The sequence below is a fragment of the Propithecus coquereli genome, unplaced genomic scaffold (genome assembly GCF_000956105.1).
Source record: "Propithecus coquereli isolate 6110/MARCELLA unplaced genomic scaffold, Pcoq_1.0 Scaffold91, whole genome shotgun sequence".
NCBI lineage: Eukaryota > Metazoa > Chordata > Mammalia > Primates > Indriidae > Propithecus > Propithecus coquereli.
This window is the reverse complement of record NW_012155396.1, coordinates 5,603,490-5,626,730: the sequence shown is the minus strand read 5'-3', so window position 1 is coordinate 5,626,730 and position 23,241 is coordinate 5,603,490. Positions and strand designations below refer to the sequence as shown.

Here is a 23,241-nt window from a genome sequence, read left to right as displayed (position 1 = left end):
TTTGATGACCTGTATGCTTTTTACCATCAGCATTTTTTGCTTTGTCAGGTCCTAGAGCAGTTCTTTCTCAACATACTTATTTTCCAACATATAGGCCCTTTTGACAGGTATGGCAAAAAGTCCCCAAAAGTATCTCCCCTGCTGCTTTCTTCATACTCATACAAAAACAGTTTGCCCATGTCATCTTTTCTGTGCTATTCTAACCCACGGTGCAGAATGGACTTTAAAATCATATTTTGTGAGACCGCCTTTTCAACTCACTTTCAGGCTGCTTTTGAGAACCACTCCCCTAAAAAACATGCATGTTTAAATTTGAATGTGTGGAACACAGTGCCAGGTACAGATGGTGCTTCCTAAGTAGCCTGCGCTACTCACTGACGCAGGTTTGCCCACTCTTTCTCTTCCAGTTGCAGGCACTTTCAGCTGCACCATGAAGTTTACAGTCCGGGACTGTGACCCTAACACTGGAGTTCCAGATGAGGATGGGTATGATGATGAGTATGTGGTGAGTCTTCCCAGCAGAGAGACTTTGACACTTTGGCAACACTAAATGACTTCTGCCTTGAGAAAACATTTTCTAGAATCATCTGACATGAACTTATGGGGTTTCTATTCTTCTCAAACAGATTACAACTGAGAAGGACCTGGAACAATCCTCCTCTATAATGGGATTACATCATGCCAAAGAGAATTCAGATTTACCAACTTCATAATTAATTAAAACAAACTCACTCTTTTTATTTTTCCTTATAATAGGGATAACTAAGAGTTGAAAATAGTTACATGATTTTCATTGAGGTCACTTTTATTTAAAGCGGTTTTTTGGTTCTTTTTTGGGGTTTTTTTTTCCTTCAGCAAACAGTTTAGTTTGTTTTTAATAAAGCCATATCACAGACTAAAAATCCTTCACAGAATGGAGGGAAAACTTTTAAAAATATCGGCTTCAGTGAATGCGAAGTTCAAAGGGTACTGTACGGCCTGAACAGTGATTAGGTGTGGCAACATGACTACTTTGTACCTCAGGGCTACAGATGTTCATCTGAATTTGGCTCTTGCCAGAAGTCCTATTTTCTTGCTTTCTTTTGCTAAGTAAGACCTACAGCATTAGATTTATGTAGACTACAGAACTTAAACTATTTTGGTGGTTAGAGTTTTTCCTATGCTCCTGCAGGAATGTAACACAGAATGACAAAACAATATTAATTAGTCCCTTTAGCTTTGTCCTATAACAGAAAGGACTTTTCTTTACTGACGCCTGCTTGTTACCTACTAGCTGGAAGATCTCGAAGTGACTGTGTCTGACCACATTCAGAAGGTACTGAAGCCTAACTTTGCTGCTGCCTGGGAAGAGGTGGGAGATACATTTGAGAAAGAGGAGACCTTTGCCCTCAGTTCTACCAAAACCCTTGAAGGTGAGAACAGTTTTGCTATCATCATATTGCCTGATAGCAGTATTAAACCTGATAAGCAATTTGTTACTCCAGAAGAACTCCCTTTTTAAAAAAAAGTACTTCCTAAGTCACTTACTTAAAAGGCCAGAACCCTGTCTTCACCGTCTAATTAAATCACCCATTTTCTAGTCCGCTAGCCTCCCTCCATGCACCAGCGCCGCCACCCCCTTCCACTCCCCAGCTACCAGCACATCCTGGTGCAGAGGCAGATCCCTATGCTTAACTTTCCTAATACTGTTGAATGGATCTTCTCAACACAGAAGCTGTCAACAACATCATCACATATCTGGGCATGCAGCCATGTGAAAGGTCCGATAAAGTACCCGAGAACAAGAATTCCCATTCACTCTATCTAGCAGGTAAGAAACTTCCATTAGATTTCCCTTATATTTTGTTGCAAAATTTAATATGAAGGGATATGGATGGGCATCGCATGGCTTGCTATTGTCTTATCACCCCATTACGAGTAACAATTTGAAGCCCAGTCAAAATGAATAATTTGTTTTGCATGCTATTCTTAGGTTATTCTTTTAAGATCTATATTTGGCCTAAAACACTTACTCAAGTGTCTCCCACAGATACCAACCTCCCCTCTTGAGTACTTTTGAATACCTTCTGTGTACCTGGTCTCATGGGAACATAAAATCTAGAATTTATTTGTAGGATTCAATTCTCACAAATCTCTAGAAAAGCTAAACAGAAAGGAGATGCAGGGAAAGCATGATAAATCTCATTATTCAGAGCTTATTTTGAGTTCTTAATATGATTTTCCTCACCTTTTTCTCAGGTATATACCGAGGTGGCTATGATTTATTGGTGAGGTCCAGGCTGGCCTTAGCAGATGGAGTGACCATGCAGGTGACCGTCAGAAGCAAAGAAAGAACACCTGTAGATGTTATCTTGGCTTCTGTTGGATAAGCTCTTACTGGGCAAGATGAAGTTGATGTATACTTCACTGTCAGTGGACTTTTAGGTTAGTGGCATGAACACTTTGACTTTGAAAAAGCATGTTAAACATTTGGCCCTGAGCCAGCAGATCAAGCAAATGTCTGTCCTTGCACATGGGTTGGGGTTTTTTTCTTTCTTTTTATTATACTTGGTCAGCTTTGGTATAATAGTGCAGCTTTGGGCAATCTTGAAAATCAAATATTATCCTATACTCCAGCTGCTTAACTTCATTATATTTTTTTCTTTAATTTAATGTGTGTCTGAAAGCTCCTGGCAATGTTGGAAAATTTTATCCCAGAGGAGAAGTGGGGGAGGGGAAGCCAGAGTCCACTTTTGTCACAATTCATTTTATTAATAGAAAATAAACACTTATTCCAGTTTAAAAGTTGTTATACTTAAAGATGCTAATAAAAAATGAATTTAAAATAATCACCTAATCCTGCTTTAACTAAGACAATGAAATGTGGCTTAAAAAAAAGTATTCAGCACCACTGCTCATAGGTCTTTCAGAATTTGTTCTTAAAGCTTCCAGAACTTTCCTGTCTGTAAGGTACAGGAATTGCTGAGCTACATGAGAAGGCCTCTCTGGGACAGCCAACGGGGAGTTAAGCAATCATCATGAAAGGAATCGACGTACGTTCAGCATGGTAACTGCACAATGATCCCCTCCCTTCAATTTTCTAATAACTGAGGTATGAGGAGTCAGAATGTTGTTTGCTTTTAGAATTGGTCTTTCCAACTGACAACAGTCAATCTCTGGCACAGATGCTATTGGTTCTTAATGTCCTGTGATTTTAGGAAATTCTGTAAATAGTTTGGATTTAGTTCAATTCAAAAATTAAACAAGTGTAATAAGGGTCACTACTTTGGCAGAATAAGGGTCTGCTGGTTTAGTATCCTTATAAAATACATATAATATATGTAGGTAAATCATAGTCTTAAAGTAAGTATACTTAGAATACCGCGTTATTTAAACCAATATCTATTTTAACAAATATCTATAATTAGAAGCAGCTGATGAAACTAAATCCAAAGTTATGATAAAGGAGACTCACTCTCACTTGATGCTGTGTTGCTTAGAGAACTTTAAAAAAGTTTGTGCCCTTAAAGCCATTCAAGGAGAGGTAAGGAGGTCCTCTCTCATTTTTTACTTGAGGATTCCAATTGGGGCTGGGCCAGAAATTAGCACTTCTGAATGTTTGAGAAAAGTCCAAAGAAGTATTAAAAAGTCTTTTATGCAAAAGACTGTCTTTCTGCATCAGTGAGTAGTAGTGCTCATCAGAATTTCCTAATAACACAAAGACAAAGCAAATCCATCCACTTTTGATCAGATGTCAAAGGAATGGGAGGCGGGCTATTTTGTCAACCCTTAGTCGGAGCTCCTGCTGGCCTTTTCCTATATACTGTTCACCAATGTGAGTAAAGTGGACTTGAGAGAATAGTGTTTGATGGCCAGGACCTCTTTTGGGCATTTCTTCCTGAGTGGAATACACAACAGATAAGGGAGTAGGGGAGGTAATACAGGGAAGCTACTCTTTCCAGCTCAGAAGGAGTTGATGAAGCCCATATATGCATTCAAGAAGCCCATGGGATCCTCTAGCTGTGGATAGTGGCTAATGTGGTCATCCAGAATCGACACTGTGGACCGCGGCAGCGTTTTCCTAGTGGAAGAGAACAGCATGTAGGTGAACTTGAGGCTGTAGGGAGGGGGAGGGATGTAAGCCAGTGGGAAGCCCCAGTAAATGCCCCTGCGGACATACCACACTGGAAGGAACCAACAAAGAGCTTATTCACCTTCTACTTTGCAATTGTATCTTAGGCAGATAAACTTGCCAATTAGACTTATACAGACTAATTTTTAAATGTTCATTTTCCAACTGACAAAAATATAACATTTTTGCAACAACTGTCAAAGCAGGATGACTTTTAGCTTCTTAGAGAAGCCCCATTAAACAAGTGGATCACTTAGCAACTCACTGCCCAAGCAAAGATAACAAAGGATGTGCCTTAATCCCAGGAGGAGATCAGAGAAAGTATTTTGTTTAAAATTATATGCAAGCTTTTTACTACTGGGTTGTGTCCACTAGGCCACAGGAAGGTATGGAATGTTCTTATGTTTCTTATTCCAACACCTTCCAAGTAAGAACCTGGAGAGAATAACCCTGTGAGAAGGTAGTCTTTCCACAGTGAACTCTTCTCAGTCTCTCCTTACAGTCTGGCTTAGTTTTGGCCAATGAATTGGCTTTATAGTCAAACTAAAACAAACATTTCTTAAGAGATACCCAGTTTCATTCTTTGACTCACTTGATAGCTTTCTTACCTGTACATCTAGGAATATGTAAGTAGCCATTACAGTGAAAACAGGCTGTATAAATCAAGAGCATGTATAACCGAATGTCTTGATGTTTAAGTTTATATGAGAATAAGAATCCCCAACTCATCTTTTTATGATCTGTTTCCTGGATAAACAGCCTTTGAGGTCAGAGACAGTGGCTACAGCCAATAGCCCGCCCACAGGTAATTCTGTTCACCACTGTCAGGATGAGATACTAATGAAACAAAGACCTGTGAGGGAGACTCACCTGTATAACTCCAAAAACTCTGGATAGGGATTAACAGGATCCAGTGGCCCATAGATAAAATGAACTAGGAAAGAGAAGATGAATGATTACTAACAGCTCTCACATGTACTTTCCTACCCCCACCTTAAAATTAACTCCTCTCCAAAAAAGATTTTCAGTACATAAACTTTATGATAGAAAATCTAGCTGCTTTTATTAGGTAGGCTATAAAGAACTGTTGGGAACAAGCCAGTTAGCTCATTTGGCACATTTTCTCCTGTATATAGCCATTTGGTCTCTCCTCTAGCTCTTCTGTGCCCTAGACCAAAAGGAATAAGCCCCACTTTCAACATTCTCTTTCTGTAAATCCAGGATACTGTCATTCTGTAAGTCTCTCTCTTCAGTTATAATTGACCCTTGACATTAGAAATCAACTAATAATTTCCTGAGCACTAACTACTATGTATGAAACACTCTTACTACTTTTTTTTTTCTTTTTAAATCTATAAGAGGGAAGAGACAAATGAGCACAAACCACCTATAGCCTCTTGATTAGTAATCTAAATGGCCGTCTGCCCCAGCAATTCAGCATTTAATGTAGCAGACATTGGTAATGCACACCACAGAAACCAGTGATACCAACTACCTTTGCAATGTCTCATATGATGTTTTATATAATGCTTCACTCCACATATATATCACTGGGGTTCCAGATGTTGGGATCAGGGTTGCCAATAAAATAAAGGATGCCCAGTTAAATTCGAATTTCAGATAAAAAATGAATTGTTTTGGTGTGTATGTCCCAAATACTGCACAGCACATGTTTAAATACTGAAAAAGTATTTGTTGTGTATCTAAAATTCAGATTTAATTGGGTGTCTTATATTTTTATTTGCTAAATCTGGTAACCCTAATTGGAAGTAATAGGAGTTGCAGCTATTTTAACCCTACAGTCCTTTGGTTTTCCTACTAAGAAGTAATATGAAAGTACTCACTGGGAATAGTTACAGAGGTAAGAGCTCCCACCCAGCGTCTTTGAAACTTCTGCCGCTGATTGATGTACTGTAAGAGACTATTGGACAGATAAGTCAGCAGGAGCAGGACAAGAAACCTTTATTAAGGCACCACAAGCAACACAATATATGATTTCTTAACCCAGAAGCAACTTGGCATTCCTGGGAATGGCCCACTTAATTTATCCATTTCTGTTAACCTCTAGAGTCAACAACCATGTAGCTATGGCAGTGATCGTACCTACTATCAATGTAAGATTAACAGTACTGTGTGTTTATTAAGCAGGAATGAGATCTATTATTAATAGGAAGATGGAAAGTTGTTTTGGATCATATGTGACTAAAGCCTGGGTCTGAGGTTCCAATTTTGGCTCTGCCACTAACTAGCTCTATGACTCAAACACATCTTTTCCTCAGTTTCCTCATTTTTGGATTTTTTTATTTTTTAAGAGATGGGTCTCACTATGATGCCCAGGCTGAAGTACAGTGGCTATTCACAGGCTCACTGTGATCATAGCTTACTGCAGCCTCAAACTCCTGGGCTCAAGCAAGCCTCCCACCTCAGCCTTCTCCCCAGTAGCTGGGACTGCAGGTACATACCACCAGATCCAGCTACTTTTCTTGTTTTTAAAATAAGAAGATTCAAGTATATGATCTCTATGTTGACATCTCTAAAATTCTAAGTGCAGAAGTTTATGAGCATAAAGCTTTATCCTCAGCACTTTATCGGACCACAGATAAAACAGAGAGAATTTCTCTTCCTACAGTGTAAAATATCATAGCCACATTGTAGAACTCAAACTCTTGTATTCTAGTTGTTCTGCCTGGCAAGTCCAGGACAGTTATTTTTGTGAACCTCAAAAAACTGTGGAATTTCCTCTTAGAAACTGTATTTACTTTTTGAAAAGGAAAATATAAGAGAATTTTAAAAACAGTCTTGTGTTTCAATTTTTTTAATATTCAAATGGATCTCCAGGGATCCCACAGGGGATAGAGGGGGGAAGGAAGAATGGCTCCCTCTAACACACAATTCCTAGCAAAGCCATCAGAGTTAAAACACTGGAAGCTACACTGACCCAGCTGGCAAAAAAGAGCCTTATTTCAAGTAGTTACAGATATCACCATTTCTAGATGCCTCCTTGAAAGCAACTAAATTCTCATTTGAATTAAGGCACTGGAGTTCTCTGCACAAGACAGGCAGGTCTGCCGTCTCAGTCCTGTTGCTACAGGAAAGATTTGCAAAAAGAAAAGCTTTGTACTTTGAGAGAGGCAGTAAGTTTCTTTCACAACTATGATTAAATATTTAAGTGTTTACTATTAACAAAAAGTCCAAAGAAGGATTTGCCAAAATCAATCTGTCAGTTGTAAACTCAGTTAGCAATAGAATTTACAGCTGTTTGTCTAAAGTTTTGTGCCACATGGCTTAGGCTTGGGGCTTACTCTATTCTCAATTTCTCTCTTCTTAGAAAGTACTGTTTTTGGTTTGCCTCATAGGTCATAACCAACCTTCCTGTGATAGGGAGCAAGCCAGCAAGGAACAGAACAAGCAATCCTGCATCTTTCCCCACTCTCCAAAAAAAGCTTCTTGGGAAACCAAAGCAAGAATTATTTCTTACCTGTCAATGACTAAGTTCCCGTCATTGTTGCGGATCCCTGCCCACATGTCCCACAGTTCGCTCTCGGAGGGCCGAGTGTACGGCCCAAAGACTGGGGTGAGACTGAAAGAGTCCAAAATGCAGGAAGATAAGCAAAAGGAGAACTCAGACTGTTAAATGTGACTGGAACCTCAGAGGCCATTGCAGTCTGACCCATACCTGATTTATGAATTCCTTCTACTCCTTCCCTGGCAAGTGGCCAACACCTTAGCTTTAAAATACAAACCCTAGGATGTGGCCCAGAATTATAATGGCAGCGACTTTTCACTATATTGTTCCAAGGCCATAGTCGATCTCTGACAATGACTTACCCTCTCGAGAATACAAAGAAGTTCATCAGCCGCGTGAGGATGGGTGACAGCACGCCTCCATCTTTGAGTATCTGTGGGGGAGTAAGTGGAAGTAAAGATCAAGAATCCAGAGAAAGACGACAACTCACCAGGACAATAGGTTTTATACTAGGAACTGAAAAGGGAATTTAGCCACATCTCCTACTCAAAGGCTTGGTAGTTTGGTTTTTGTTTTTTGTTTGGCCTACCCACATTCTCTCCTGGAAGACAAATCTATTTCTAATTTCACTTAAGATTATGTTTCTACCTTTCACTAAATCCCTAAGATTTAACTCTGATATGTTCAAGTTTAGATTAGGATCCAAATTTGTTCAAACATCATGCTTATGACACAAATCTCTCCATAGCTGTATTTCTCTAAATATTTGTTGATCTCTTATTCTCAGAAATAGTTTTAGGTTTTATATAGGGGCCACTTCCTTTGCTTTATTTGCCTAAGAAGGGAAAAACTTCATTAATGTAAATTCCCAAGGAAGGCAGTTTTAACTATGGCCCATTACAAGAGGTATGGCCCTTAGAAGGTCCCAGCATTATGTCAGCACCAATCTTAAAACTAAAGATCTATTCAATGAAGTAGCCAACCTTTTGGAGAAGGAGAGGATGATGAGTCTCAGGAAAAATACCTGTAGAAGAAAAGACTTAGTCATTTACCTACAACTTTAGGTCAAAGGCAAGCTGGTTATCGGAGACCATCCACCCTATTCACTGCCCCCTTTGGGGCTTATACTGCCAAAACAGAATTACAAATAAAAACTTAGAACTGTCATCTAATTACTTCTCCAGGGAATTCTGTGTTTGACTGGTCAGATTATATACCACTGGAATTACTTTTCCCATTTTAAAGGTAGAGAAATGGAAGACGTAATTTATATGCTTATCCTTAATGCTGATGACTAGGCTCTGGACTCCCCTTAGCATTTCCTCCCATTGCTCAGAACAGAAATGTTGTTAATGATTTGGGCTACAAGGAAAAAAAACAGGTTTTTCAGTAAGCATAGGTCCTAAAAAAAAAACAAAACTAGTTTTTCCTTTTCCGTTTTTCGTCAGAGTCAATGGAAGAGCTACGAGCATAGCTGTTAAAGGGACAGACAGATCCCTCTCCCAATCTGTTCTTAAGGCATTCAGGGACATTTGGGGATTTATGGATTTACAAGCTGGCTGTCCAAAAGGTCTAATCAGGGATTCACTCATTTCTAACTTGGCATGCCATCAGTTAGGAGTTTAAGAATCTACTATGTTTAAGTCCTCATTTAATGTCATTGATAGGTGCTTAGAAACTGTGACTTCAAGCGAAACCATGTACACCAGGTCCTCAAATAACAGCATTTCATTATAACATTAATGAGAAGGGAAAAAACTGGTTTCGTTATATGTTTCATTTGAAGTCATAATTTCCAAGAACCTATGAAAAATGTTACGTGAGGACTTGCTGTACTAACACCTGTGGCTTTATTCTATATCTTCAAAATCCAATACTTTTATAATCCATTGCAGTTATTACAGATATTGCAAAACAGTATTTACACTTCTCACTACTTCTAATCATAGTTGTTACTAGACCTTCCACTAGATCTTGCTATCTAATGCATTAAAAATGAAGCATATATTACTATATGCAGTTTTTTATTGACAGTATGTCAATAAAATCACTTTCCTTTGTAATCCTTTTTATTTTCTGTATTTAAAAACATTCTCAGAAAGGTCCACAATCTAATCAGACCACCAAAACAGTCCACCGCACAAAAAAAGGTAAAGATCCTTTAGTTTGTGTCTACTTGCAATATCATCAGATTACCATTTAGATGTCACGTGATACCTAAAGGTGGCCCTTCTAGGCTACACCCCACTTTCCACCTACCGCCAAAGTAATTACCTCCGTTTGACAGACACAGACTCTTTATGGTAAGCCGCCCAGATCGATTCTGCTTGTACCTAGAACAGGAAATGAGGAAACACACATGTGGCTGAGTGGACTTACACCAGTACAGCAGCTGAAGACAAACTCCTAAGGGGGAAAAGGGAAAGAAAGAGTCCAAGAACAATTTACTTTCCTAGCATCTTAAGCTAGTGCTTCACTGACCTATAGAGCAGCTCCTGAGCAACAATGTCTCCATAATCGTGAGACAAAAGGTTGATCCTACGGTTCTGGAGCCCCAGATGCCGCAAAAGCGCTTCCACGATGCTGGCTTGCTCAAATATGGAGTAGTGATGTGGTCTCTGAGGAAAAGGAAGCCCCAATGTACAGGATGAAGTCATAAGTACAGATCTCTCTGCCAGCCTGACCCCTCTGTCCATATCCCCGCCACCCACCAGCACTGGTCCCAGAGAGGTGTTGCTTACCGGTTTGTCACTGAAGCCAAAGCCTAAGAAATCAAGGGCAATCACTCGATGAAACCTCAAGGTCAGACCTTCCCAAATCTACAAAAAGGAAAGGATAATTTGGACCTTCTGCTCCTGCCCCAACCCTCCCACTTCCGCCGCTGCCCTACCTACCCCCCACACCTAGAGCAGCAGTGAAGCTTCATCCCTATCTTGGCTTAACAGACTTCGATAAAGAGAAAAAAACCTCATGAAACCACCACAGGCCCCATAGATGATCTTATTGGAAAGTGCTTTATTTCTAGTACTTAATCTCTATTGAGGGAAGATAACTTCTCAATAATCCTTTTCCAGATTGCGGAAGATTTTACTCCCTTACAGCAAATAAGAAACAGTTCCACATTAAATGCTATTTTATTAAGCAATTCAGATTTGCAAGAGCCTTCTAGCACTGAAAACAAAATCCTTGATTTTGAATTTTTTAAGACATAGTAGGACCTAGAAATCTGACTTTATTACCTTGTACCAATCATAGCTGGATGTTGGAAAGCCGTGTAAAAGCACAACTATCTCCGGGCTTCCAACCACACCTGCAGAGTCTGGGAAGGAGAGAGATCAATTAGGCCAAATCCCTATAAAAATAACCTCAAAGATAGTAAAAGCTAAGTAATTGGTACAAAGGACAACAAATTGTGACCAAATTAATAACATTAAAATAATACATTTTGGCCAAGTGCCGTGGCTCACACCTATAATCCCAGCACTTTGGGAGGCTGAGGCTGGAGGATTGCTTGAGGCTAGGAGTTCAAGATGAGCCTGAGCAAGAGAGGGACCCTGTCTCTATAAAAAATAGAAAAATTAGCCAGGCATGACGGCACATGCCTATAGTCCCAGCTATTTGGGAGGCTGAGGCAGGAGGATCACTCGAGCCCAGGAGTTTGAGGTTACAATGAGCTATGATCACACCACTGTACTCTAGCCCAGAGAACAGAGCAAGACCCCATCTAAAAAAAAAAAGATACTTTTTTAAAACGCAGGCGTAAGCTGGGCACAGTGGCACACGCCTATAGTCCCAGCTACTCAGGAGGCTGAGGAGAGAGGATCATTTGAGCCCAGGAGTTCAAGTCCAGCCTAGGCAACGTCATAAACAAATAAAATAACTTGAAGGCAGCTTGCTTACTTTCACCTAAATGTTTTTTAAAAAGCATATCCCCATTTCTTTGTTTATTATGTATTAACATCAATATGCAAGTTGTTTTTCACAGTAAAAAGTAAACTTTCAGCCGGGCGTGGTGGCTCACGCCTGTAATCCTAGCACTCTGGGATGCTGAGGCAGGCAGATCATTTGAGCTCAGGAGTTCGAGACCAGCCTGAGCAAGAGCGAGACCCCGTCTCTACTAAAAAAAAATAGAAAGAAATTAACTGGACAACTAAAAAAATATATATAAAAAATCAGCCCGGCATGGTGGTACATGGCTGTAGTCCTACCTACTCAGGAGGCTGAGGCAGTACGATTGCTTAAGCCCAGGAGTTTGAGGTTGCTGTGAGCTAGGCTGACGCCACGGCACTCTAGCCTGGGCAACAGAGTGAGACTGTCTCAAAAAAAATAAATAAATAAAATAAACTTTCACTGTAAGAAATATATAATCCCAACATATAAGCTACAAATTCTTTGTACCTTAGCAATAATGGCGTCACAAAAATTCTCTACGATAATGGCAACTCTTCCCGACAAACACCTTAGTTAACATGCTGTTTGTCTAGCACTTTTTATTTCAGCAGAGACCCAATCCAGTATCAAAAGCATAATACTCAAAACTATTACAAAATTATACTAACTATAAAAAAGAGTTAATCAACATAGACATGAACATTTTTTTAATGCATATGACAATATGGAATCATTAAACATCTTTCAAATTAGACAAACATTTAGACAGTATTAGCCTTAGTATTGGATTAAAACTGACACATTTATATACTGCCAGTGGCATGAAAATTTGGTAATAAAGTTTTCAAAAATAATTTAGGAGCAATTAAAATTATATACTTTAGCTTAAGAGTCTTATTCTTGAGAATCTATGCAAATAAAATCATTCCATTTAGTCAAGTGGTATAGTTTGAAAGTGTAAGGAAAAAATAAGCTGTATATACAATGTTAATTATTTAAAACACTGAAAAAATGGAAACAACCCACACCAACATAAAATTATATACTTACTTAACTGAATACAGCAAATGAGAGGAGGTCAGGAGCAATAATGAAAAACGGTTTATGACAAACATTTTTCGTTATTGCTCTTGACCCCCGCCCAAAAGAAATCTTTTCCAATCTGTTTCTCGGTTTCTTCACCTATAAAATGAGGTTAATGGCACACCACCTATCTCCAAGTGCTGTTGTAAAGATTAAACAATGAAAGCTGAAAACGTAACTCAATGTTTGGCATACAGTAAGTAACTACTTGATAAGTAGCTATCATAATAATCATTAGCAAAGTAATTTATATAATGGTATAAGACTTAAATCACACTTAAGTCTTTATAGAACAAACAGTTTTATAAAAGGAAATCAGAGATGGTAGGAGGCCAGAACCAATGGTGGTTAGTTCTAGGAATATTGGATGTATTACCTGAACCTCAAAAACACTATCTGAATACAAATCAGGCTACAAAGAAAAAAAATTATACTAAAAAATCAAGCCTATAGAGTAGAATCTCAGTACCACACCCCACCCTCCCAGCAGTTTTCTATGTTTCCCCGCTATCCAGTAAACGAGCGGAATTAGTCCATTCCTTCAAACGCACTACACAGAAATAGGGGTTACTCTCCCCTATCACGAAGGAGCAACAGATGGACACAAAATAAGTACCTCAGCCTGGCCCGCTGGGATCTACACATGCAGGTGTTCCAGTAGTCCAGGTCTTACCTTGGTAGAAGATGCGCATTCCCTTGTAGGTGAAAAATTTGCCTGAAGCCTTCCATGCGTGAAGGGCAGGGGAAAGCTGAGGGGGCGGGATGTGTAGGTACGCCGCAAGCAGGGGCACAGCCAACAGCCCCACCTGGACCCACCACTCCCGCATTCTGGAGGAAAAGCAGAGACCCACCGTAAGCAGTCAGGGTGACACTGTATACTCACCTACGAGCCCAAAACTGGTAAGATGGAATGGGAAATTTCTGTACCACGTAATGACTACCTTGCTATCTGCATGGACCACGGCAGAGAGTTTACCAAGAATGTGATGGCGCCTTGGCCTGCTGTGGCAATCACCACAGTTGCTCACCATTCTAATTTTAAGGAAAATAAACTTATCTTAATATGTAATCTTCCACCTCTGCTCCCCCATTTTAACCCTTAGCCCCGCTCCTCGTGCTCTTCCCACACCTGCTGAAGGGCTTTATGTAAATCAAAGGAAGGTGACTTCTATACCCTTTCATTAGCTCTTAGCAAGGTTTCCCAGGGGAGAAAAAAATTTCATTCATATTTACTCTAAAAGCTCTACCACCTACCCACCAGCCCCCACCAGGAAAATGTCTGAAATATATATATGTGCTACCTAATGTTCAAAAACAAAATACGTGTAGTAACTTATCACATGTTCTTAAGCAGAGAGCTGCTCCTGATTTTTAACAGTTCCTTATCAACCCTCCTGCCCAAGTGAACCCCAGTTTAGTATTATCGTCTAGATTTCGGCTGAGAAACTGCTCAGGGTAAAGAGTCTGTGAAAGTAAAAAGATAGCTGCACTGTATATTCCAACATAAGCAGCTTTGTCATGACCCTGACTATCTAATCTCTCGAGGTCAGGGCAGCAGATTATATTTCTGCTTTTATTAGCAGACTCTTGAAGAAGTTCCCATTTATTTAATTCATAGTACCCCCTTCTCCCCCCGTTAATAAGGCAGACCTCATACGCAGCGTGTGGGAATTGGTTCTTTTCTTTGGAAGGAACCCACTGATTTGTACACCAAACCTTCCCATACCCAGGACTTCAAAGGTCCAGGTCAATTTATCCACATTGACAAGGAGTGCTAAACAGGAATTAGAAACAGTTCCCTGACTCCTGATGGTCACCAGGGAAAGAGTTGTCAGTAGAGTGAAAGTTCTCTCAAAACAGCCAGAATGGAAATACACCCTCCAAAACTAAAATGAGAGCTGTCAAGAAAATAGAGCTATCAATAAAGGAAAGTAATTGCTAAAGCCCTGATGGAAATGGCTTTCTGTCTGGACACACACCCATGCCACAATCCCCACCCATGACTAACTAATCCAACTCACAAAATACTTTCTAAACTCTAAAAATAAATAAACCTGTGGTTCCACAGTGGTAAAATAACCATGTCCCTTAAAGAATCTCAACTCCCCAGACTATTTTTAAGGCACTTTAATGCCTTCAAGACTATTTTTTAAGGCATTTTAATCACTAAGGCAGTCATTTCTTTTTTCCTCCAGAATATCTGTCCACAAAACAGAAGCAATTATTCAGTTCTACCTTTCAAGGTAATACTAGAAATGATTTTAAAAAGTGCCAGAACATGATGGTCCCATCACAGTTTTCACCCCGCAACAGTAGCAGGCTTCATCCCAATACCGCCTTGCAAGGTCAGATGGCAAAAAGCACTGGGTTTGGACAATCATTTTCTCGGCGCTCCCGGTCCTACACCTGTCCGTACACTTCACGTGCGCATTTCATCCCTCCTTTCCCCCACGCTTCCCGTCACGTTCGTCCACCGACTCCAGCGCTGAAGCTCTCCAGTGACTCAGCAAAGAGCTAGAAAGGGGCTGCCGGAGCCGCGAACCGGGTAGGCTTGGGGGGTGGCTCGGGTACACTCCACCCGCCACACCCTCTTTTTACTCCAAGAAAGCAAAGAGGCAACAGCCTCCTCGGGGAGCTGATTTCTGTCTTATTTACCTCAGTCAAAATGCCCCAAAGACAGTTTAGGGTTTTTAGTAGTCAAGCAATCTGGTAGTCAGTAAGCAAAATGGATTAAACAAATATTTTTTGTCCAAAATCGCCATTATTTGATGAGCCATGAGTTGAGGGAATAAATTCAGCAAACTCCAGTAACCAACATTCTGGAAATTTCTGAGCCTTGATTTCTTCCTCTTGTAAACGGGAAAAAATATATTCATCTCATATCACCAAACCTGCCACCCACCTGACTGCATCACCGCAAGCTGAACTGCTTTGTAAACCCGCTAAACCAATGCAAATGACTCTGGTGTTAACAGCGTGGCAGTTTGGTCACATCACCATTCTCAGTTGCGCTTCTCCGTACTTAAATCTGAAAAATACTTGATGCCGTGGTGATCCGGCACTGCAAGTTCTGGTCACACGCATGCGGTTCCTCAAGCCACCGCGATACCCGGGTCTCGAAATCCTAAATCGCGCTGCGGTGATCACACCATTGCGATACCGGAGACTTAAAATCCTGAATCGCGACACCCGGGTCTCCAAATCCTAAATCGCGCTGCGGTGATCACGCCACTGAGATACTGGGGTCTTATGACCATAAACTGCGCCGCAGCGATGCCCGGGTCTCCAAATCCTAACTCGTGCGATGGTCTTAAAATCCTGAATCGCGCCACCGCGACACCCGGGTCTCCAAATCCTAAATCGCGCTGCGGTGATCACGCCACAGCGATACTGGGGTCTTAAAATCCTAAGTCGCGCCACCGCGATACCCAGGGTCTCTAAATCCTAAATCGCGCTGCGGTGATCACGCCACTGAGATACTGGGATCTTATCATAAACTGCGCCACAGCCATACCCGGGTCTCCAAATCCTAAGTCGTGCCGTGGTGATCACGCCACAGCGATACTGGGTCTTAAAATCCTGAATCGCGCCACCGCGATACCTGGGGTCTCGAAATCCCAAGTCGCGCTGCAGCACGCCACCGCGATACCGGGGTTCTAAAAATCCTAAATAGCACCGGGGCGATGCTAGGATCTAGAAATCCCAAATTGCGCCAGGACAATGGCCGGGTCTAAAAAGCCTAAATCGCACCAGGGCGATGCCAGTGTCTAGAAATCCTAAGTCATGCCGCGGCAATGGCGGGGTCTAAAAATCCTAAATCACACTAGGGCGATGCCGAGGTCTAGAAATCCTAAATCATGCCATAGTGACGCCTGGGTCTAAAAATCCTCAATCGCGCTAGGACAATGCCGGGATCTAAAAATCGTAAATCACACAGGTACGATACTAGGGTCCAGAGATCCTAAATTGCTCCAGGGTAATCCGAGGTCCGAAAATCCTAAATCAAGGAGATCCCGAGTTCTAAATATTCTGTTTACATGCAGGACTGACACCCCAGTCCCCGAATAGGCAGACCGGGATCCAAAGACAGAAATGCGTACTGCCTGCTCGGTGGGGTTTCGCTGGTAGGCAGCCGCAGCTCCTGCAAGCATTGTCCCCACCGCCAGCCCACACCCTAGTCCTGGGACGGCCAGACACACCCCCCGCGCGCCAGCCACGACCCATGCACCCACCTGCGTAGGCGATCTCGGCGCACCATGGCCGGGTTATCCCATGCCCGCCGCAGGGTTGCAGAGCACTGGGCGCACGCAGCGCCCACAGCAATGCAGTACGAACGGCAGCTGGGGCGTAGCCCACAGGCAGCACAGGGTGGCCGCGGATGGCAGCGAGCGGCCACTCGGGCGTGCGCTGCGGCACTCCACTTGCCAGGCTAGGCTGCCGCAGAGGAGGCACTGTGCAGCCGCTGCCCGCCAGTACGCGCAGGGATGTGCTGGTGGCCGCTGCAGCGCAGAGCGAGTGGGCATCGACTTTTAAAGCCCACCCGCGCCCCGCCTCTGGACCGCCTACCGCGCCGCAGCGCCCCTCCCGCCTGCTCGCCGCAGAGCCCCTCCCAGCTGCCTCGCCGCCGCCACCGCTGCAATGATGGGACGTCCCTCTCGCAGCAGCTTTAGGGGGCACCTTCAGGGGTGTCGACCCCCCCCCGTCCCCCAGCTAGGATCCTGCTGCTCCCTCGCAAACCCCCAACCCCACTCAAGGTTCTACTGCAGAAACCCTTCCCTGGCGAGATATTGTCGCGGGCAAAACCGAGACTACCTCCAGCCCAGAGGGTGGCCGCTCGACCTCAGGGCTGGCGAGGCTCAGGAGTGCCTGCTGTGGCGCCTGCTCCCATCGCATGCCCGAAATGTGGGTGCTGAACCGTGAGAGTGCCCACATCTAAAGCGGCAAGCCACGAGCACCCGACACCCCCTAAGCACCTAACTACGGGCAACGACCGAGGGCACAACCAAGTGGCTAGGGAACAGCAAGCTCTGCTCTACGCACAACCGAGCTAGTGGGCCGATGCATGGGATGGCCGCTACGGAGCAAAGCCGGCAAAAGTTGCCGAAAGTGGTTTCTCCCGTGCGGGCCACCACGCAGCGGCACGGGCACGTTTCCTTTGCAGCAGCGCGACGTGGTCGGCATGCCAGACGCCCGCCGCAGCGCCCTCGCGCCCTCTGGGCCAGGCGCCAGTCCCGTGCTGCGCAGAGCGGTCAGCACAGCCAGGGGAGCAAAGCTCCTCTTTATTCGTGAACGACAGCATCACAACGCAAGGGCCCCAGAGGTACAAGAAGAAGGGAAAGAATTTTTTTAATCCATAATCCTTTAAAAGGTATCTATTACGCCTTTGAAAAGAAAAGCACAGAGTATCACGGTATCTGTGTTCATTTTCTGGCTGTGAACTGAAATTCTGATGCACGCGCGCGGGCTGTGAACCACCAAGCGAGGAAGCCGGCCGGTGCCGCTCTGTCCAGAGGGGGCGCTGCAGGCCTCTCTTCCACTGGTGCCGGGCCACTCCGCCGCCCAGGCTCTGCGGGTTCTGCGGGCTCTGCGGGCTCTGCAGCCCAAACAGCCGGCCCCCAGGGCATCTAACGGGGATCTCGGGCCATCTAACGGGGATCTCGGAGTCACCCAGCAGACACTGGAGAAACCCACATATCAGTGTGTCATCAGAATGTGTGGCACAATACAGGGTCTACTTCTACTGGGGTCTGCTTGCCCCCAGTCAAAGCATTCATGAAACAAATGCTTATTTAGCACTACAGTGCGCTAAGAGCTGGGAGTCCAAAAAGAACGAGAGATGGCCCCTGCCCTAGAACAAGACGCTGGCCATCTGGAAGGGAAGACAGACAAGAATTGACGCTTTTTAAATTTTCTTTTTAATTTCCTAGCAACATTTTGTGACCGGTTGGCCCCCTCCTCCCTAACGTGTAAGGCCCTCAAAGGGCGAGCCCAAGTATTATCCACCTTTTGTATCCCCAGAGCCCGCCACAGTGCCGGCCACAAAGCAGGGCCCTAATAAATACTGCATGAATAAGTACAAGAATTTGAGGGCACACAGGGGAGGAAGTAATTAAGGGGAGGGGGGAAGGGTGGTCTTGAATGATGAATAGACATTTACCAGAGAGACAAAGAACATTCCAGCCAGAGGGGACGGCATTTGCAAAGCACCGGGAGGCTCAGAACAGCACATTTGGGGAAAATGGCAAGTCCTTTCGGCCAGGGCACCAATACGCAAAAAAAAAAAAAAAAAAAAAAAAGTAGGCTAGAAAGAGTATTTCATCCTAGGGAGTTTGGAATTTGTCCTAAAGAAAATAAGAAGCCGCAGATGGATTTAAACCCTTTATGCCCTTAATTGGTTACTTAAAATTTAAATTAGTCCCTTTGCAAGTCAAGGATTACCTATTTTAACTAACCACCACCACCTTTTAAAGACCGAATTACTTCCCAAAATTTAAATGGGTCCTTCCAACAGAGTAAAAGCTTTTCTATTTGAATGACAACAGTAACAACAGCCTTTGCATTATATATTTTTCATATCTATTGTCAATGGAAACTTTTGAGTCCTACAAACAACTCCACACTTTCATTCTCACCAGGCCAAAAGTACCAGCATCCAAGCCGAAGGCAAGTTTCTATTTAATGGACTGAGTGCCCAGAAAGGATCTTATTCTGAAGGCCATGCTCCCACGTGGAGACTGGAGGAGAAACAGTTTAAGGCCCTGGGGAAGGGAGCCCAACCGGGGAAGCTCCTGAAAACAACAGGAATTCTAAGTCTGGCGCGCTCAGTAGAAATCCTCCCTTTGGACTGAGTGGTTAGGAAAAACTTCCTTGAAGGAGGGATTGAGGTTAAGATGGGCATGGAACCCAGAACTCGGTTAGGCGGAGAAAGCATTCTTGTTTGAAGAACCTCCAGCACAAAGACAGGGAGTTGGGAAAACGCCGAAGTCAGCTAAAAGAGATCAGCTCTGCTAAAGCCGAGAGGGAATTTGCTGTTGGAAGTCGGGGGAGAAAATGCAGGCCATAATGCCCCAGCAGCCAAAGAGTTAACAAATCTTCCAAATGTGCCTGATTTACTTCCATAGGGGAGCTTCCTCCACAGGGGGAGAATCTGACCCTAGGTATAAAACACTTGGAGCCCTGAGAAAACATGCAACCACACATAAATCCAAAGGCCGCTTCCGGCTCGCTCTCGGCGCCGCTTTCAGTTCCCCCATACAAATGCTATCCCGGACAGACACCACATGCAGCATTTCCAGTAGCTTACCATACATTCCCGTCCCGTTCCTATCCTAACACAGTTTCACATCATAAGACCACAGATTTGTGCAAAAATTCATACAGAAAGCTCTGCATGTATTATCTCACTGATGCACACAGCAGTATGGGATCAGAATGGCTGGTACCACGGGTTCACTAATCATATTTTTCTAACCCCAGTTTGAGACCCATAATATGACAAATACAGAATATTTATGGAAACAACAGAACAGGACTGGGACTGCCACTTTCAAGAGCCATAATTACAGACTCAAATAAACTGAAAAGGTTCCTGATGGGAGAAACTTAGTTGAACAGCATCACTTGTTAAAGAGCCAAGGAGTTTTACTTGACAAACGCGGTGGGTCAGTGTGATAGGACTCCAAAAAAGCTCCTGAGATTGTAGGCTATAGAGAAGTACCCAAAATAAGTTAATCCTACTCTATTCTGCTAGTTAGATTTCACAGCAAGTATTTCATTCTGTTCTACAGAGCAGATACTAAGAGACACATAGACAAACAGGAATGTGTTCAGAGAAGATCAACTAAAATGAATTGCAACCATATCACTGAAGGTGTAACAGTTCTCAAACGTTAAGCTCCTACTAGGAGCATGGATCTTCACCCAATTTATTCCTAATCCACACAGTAACCTGGCTAGATGAGTATTTTCACTCATAGATTTCAGAGAAAGATACAGCAGCTTGGGGCGGTAAGCATTAGCATGTGAAGGGACTGGGAAGTGAACGCAGATGTGTCTGGCTCTAACGCTGGCGTTCTTTCCACTACCCCACACTGCCTCCCTGTCTGAAATAACTGGGCATGTTTAGTTTGAAGAAAAGAAGCCTTGTGGAGTAAGTGGAAGAAGGAAATGTGTTAGCAGTCCTCAAATATTTGTGGAAGCAGCATTAGACATTTTATTCTGTGTGACTCCAATGAGTGCAAATTGTAGAGAAACAGATGTCCATTCAACATAAAGAATTTTCCAACAGTCAGGGCACTCTAAAAGGATCGGGTGGCTCAGCCATTTTGGGACGTGACAAGTTCCTTGTCACTGGGGGCTGGGTAATCCTGAGGCAGGTATGCAATCTCTATGCACATGAGTGAATGAATGATCTTCAAGATCTTTTCCCGTCTGATAGAAACTAAGGTTCAGAGATATATTGGAACTTGGCCAAAGCTGATCCCTCTACTGAAGGCACAAATCCACAACTCAGTCTTCCCTAGGTGTGTCCCTAAGCCCAGAACTCTTTGTACAACATGCTGCTGAGTGCTGACGGCAAAACAAATTGAAGAAACTGTCAATAAAATGGCATCAACCTCCCTCTCAACCAGTTTAACCAATATATCGGTGAACAGTCTTCCTCCCTCCTCGGGCTCATTTTTGGGTAAAAGTCTTTGGCTACAAAAAGCTCAACAGATGAACAGTACAGGAGGGAAGCACCAGAGCTGAATAATCCCTTAACCAGATGCATCTAAATGAGAGAGAGCTGTTTCTATAGGTTACGGCATTCGTGGGCACCCAAGAAGTATCTTCACACACCCTCTGCATCACTGCACACACTCCATTATCCCACACCGGGGACTCCTGCTCCACTGTCTCACATCTAGAGGACATCATATCCACCCAAACAGATAAACAGGTTGAAGGATTCTAATTAAATAATAAAATCTTGTATTTTTATAGCTCTTTACCCTTTCACATATATTATCTCATTTGTCCCTCACCAGTCCACTAAGGAAAACAGCTACTTTCTTTCAAACAGACAAGCAATTTTCTAGCTGCCTGGGGAAGAAAGGGCTAAAGCACACTATTTCTCGTTTTTTTTTTTTTTTAACTACTTTCCACATGAGATTAGTACTCCAGCCTGGATGAGTCAACCCAGGAGCAGGTGTTTCAGTTTTCCTCCATCGCTCTTATTACCTCACACCTTCTTCAGCTGCCCACGCCCGCCCCCGAGGGCCCTCACTCCCGCCAGCACCGCAGCTCCGTGGCCTCGCGTTTCCCGCGCGGGTTCCACCCGGCCGCCCCCTCCAGCAGTGCCCGCACCTGCGGCTCCCACCCCGGAAGGAAAGCAGCTCCCGGGTGCCGAGCGGCTGCGCCCCCTCGCCCGCCCGGGCAGCCCCCGCCTCTCCCTCTCCCTCCACTAATCGGTCACACCCGTGCGCCTGCGACATTCCGAGCCACCCAGGCTGTGCCCAAGTGGGAAGGCGCAGCCTCCCGAGACATCGAGTCCCGACGCCCAGGAGGGACGGTCGAGCCGGCTAACGAAATGACTCAACGTCGCAGGAGTCAAGCCTCGGGCGAGGGTTGGCTGGCTTTTGTGTCCTCGTGGACCCAGAGGTTCTGCCAGAGGACAAGCGAGGCCCTCACCCACGTGGCCCTCGTGTGGCGCGGCAGTGGCACCTCGTGCGGGCGCCCACGCTCCCCAAGGAAGCCCTACACTCGCCAGCGCATCCTCGCGCCCTCCTGGGGCCACTCTCACTCACTTGGTCCCAGGATTGGTGTGGTCCACGCACACTATCCACACACCCCAAGTGGGGCCAACCCCACTTCTGGAGTGGGCTGCGAGAGTGAGGGTGGTGGGGCCACTCCTTCCCCGCTGGTCTCTTACCTGATTCAGGTAAGACCTGGGCTACAAGACTCCATGTTGGGGGGGAACCGGCTGCGCATGCGCTTCCTGGGGCCAGAGGTTCTCGGCCTTAACCCAGTCCCCAGGGAAGACCCGGCCAAGCCACCGAATACCCGGCTCGGGGCTAGAGCGTCGCCATCTCCGCGAACAAGCCCTAGCCCCCGAGCCCAGCATGTGCTGCCGCCTTCTCCCTGCCAGGCGTCAGCGCCGCCTGTGGCAAAGGGTATGAAACGGCAGGCTGTGCCTTTGACAGTAGCCTGAGGCGTTGGATGAAGGAGAATAAAATAGTGTACGGTCTGATCTGAGTACTTTTACTTAAGAAAAGTGAAAGCCAAAGAAGCGATATTTTGATAGTTATTAATTACGTAAAGATCTTTGGTGAGCCTTCCATATTTCAGCCATCCCCCTAACCTCGTAATTACCCGTAAGACTCCCAAATCTACATCTCCAGCCCTACCCTCTACACCCCACATACTAGATCCATGTATTTGCCTGCCTCTCTTCATCTTCGCATGGATGGCACACAGATACCTCTTACTCAACACCGGCTACGTTACATTCACTACTGTGTCTCTACTCCTCTTCTCCACACTGCACACTGACCCCTGTCCCCAGAACCTAAGCTTTCTTCTATATTCTCCGTCTTGGCTAATGCATACCATCTACTCCAATCTACCGCACGCACGTATCACCAATACCTGTGATAGCGAAATGAGGCCAAGAGGTCAGGCAGGCTTGAGCACAGATCCCAGCAAGTTCCCT

The 23,241-nt window shown here is 44.1% G+C and overlaps 2 protein-coding genes across 6 annotated transcripts in view; one reads left to right on the top strand and one right to left on the bottom strand.

Moving 5' to 3' along the window:
* Positions 1 to 2,497, top strand: part of COPG2 (coatomer protein complex, subunit gamma 2) — a 112,852-nt gene extending 110,355 nt beyond the window's left edge. Inside the window, exons 21-24 of the mRNA XM_012664741.1 lie at positions 408 to 505; positions 1,274 to 1,412; positions 1,712 to 1,810; positions 2,239 to 2,497. Of these exons, the coding sequence (XP_012520195.1) occupies positions 408 to 505; positions 1,274 to 1,412; positions 1,712 to 1,810; positions 2,239 to 2,369 (467 nt within the window). The 3' untranslated portion in view covers positions 2,370 to 2,497. The remainder of the gene's footprint in view (positions 1 to 407; positions 506 to 1,273; positions 1,413 to 1,711; positions 1,811 to 2,238) is intronic.
* Positions 2,498 to 2,569: 72 nt separating this feature from the next.
* On the bottom strand, positions 2,570 to 22,688 carry MEST. Of its 5 annotated transcripts, none has more exons than XM_012664786.1 (12): positions 16,784 to 16,962; positions 13,267 to 13,379; positions 10,817 to 10,896; positions 10,319 to 10,396; positions 10,059 to 10,195; positions 9,852 to 9,910; positions 8,561 to 8,601; positions 7,940 to 8,010; positions 7,590 to 7,691; positions 5,956 to 6,032; positions 4,982 to 5,045; positions 2,570 to 4,060 (listed from the first exon to the last, which is right to left on the bottom strand). In XM_012664786.1, exons 1-12 carry the CDS (start codon positions 16,807 to 16,809, stop codon positions 3,943 to 3,945), a joined length of 966 nt encoding a protein of 321 aa, XP_012520240.1. In that variant the 5' UTR covers positions 16,810 to 16,962; the 3' UTR covers positions 2,570 to 3,942. The 5 variants fall into 5 exon arrangements, with proteins under 5 accessions (XP_012520240.1, XP_012520242.1, XP_012520238.1 ...); XM_012664784.1 differs by having other exon boundaries at positions 2,731 to 4,060; positions 13,225 to 13,379; positions 16,784 to 17,000; XM_012664785.1 differs by lacking the exon at positions 16,784 to 16,962 and adding an exon at positions 22,462 to 22,688 and having other exon boundaries at positions 2,736 to 4,060; positions 13,225 to 13,379.
* Between the last annotated feature and the right edge of the window lie 553 nt (positions 22,689 to 23,241).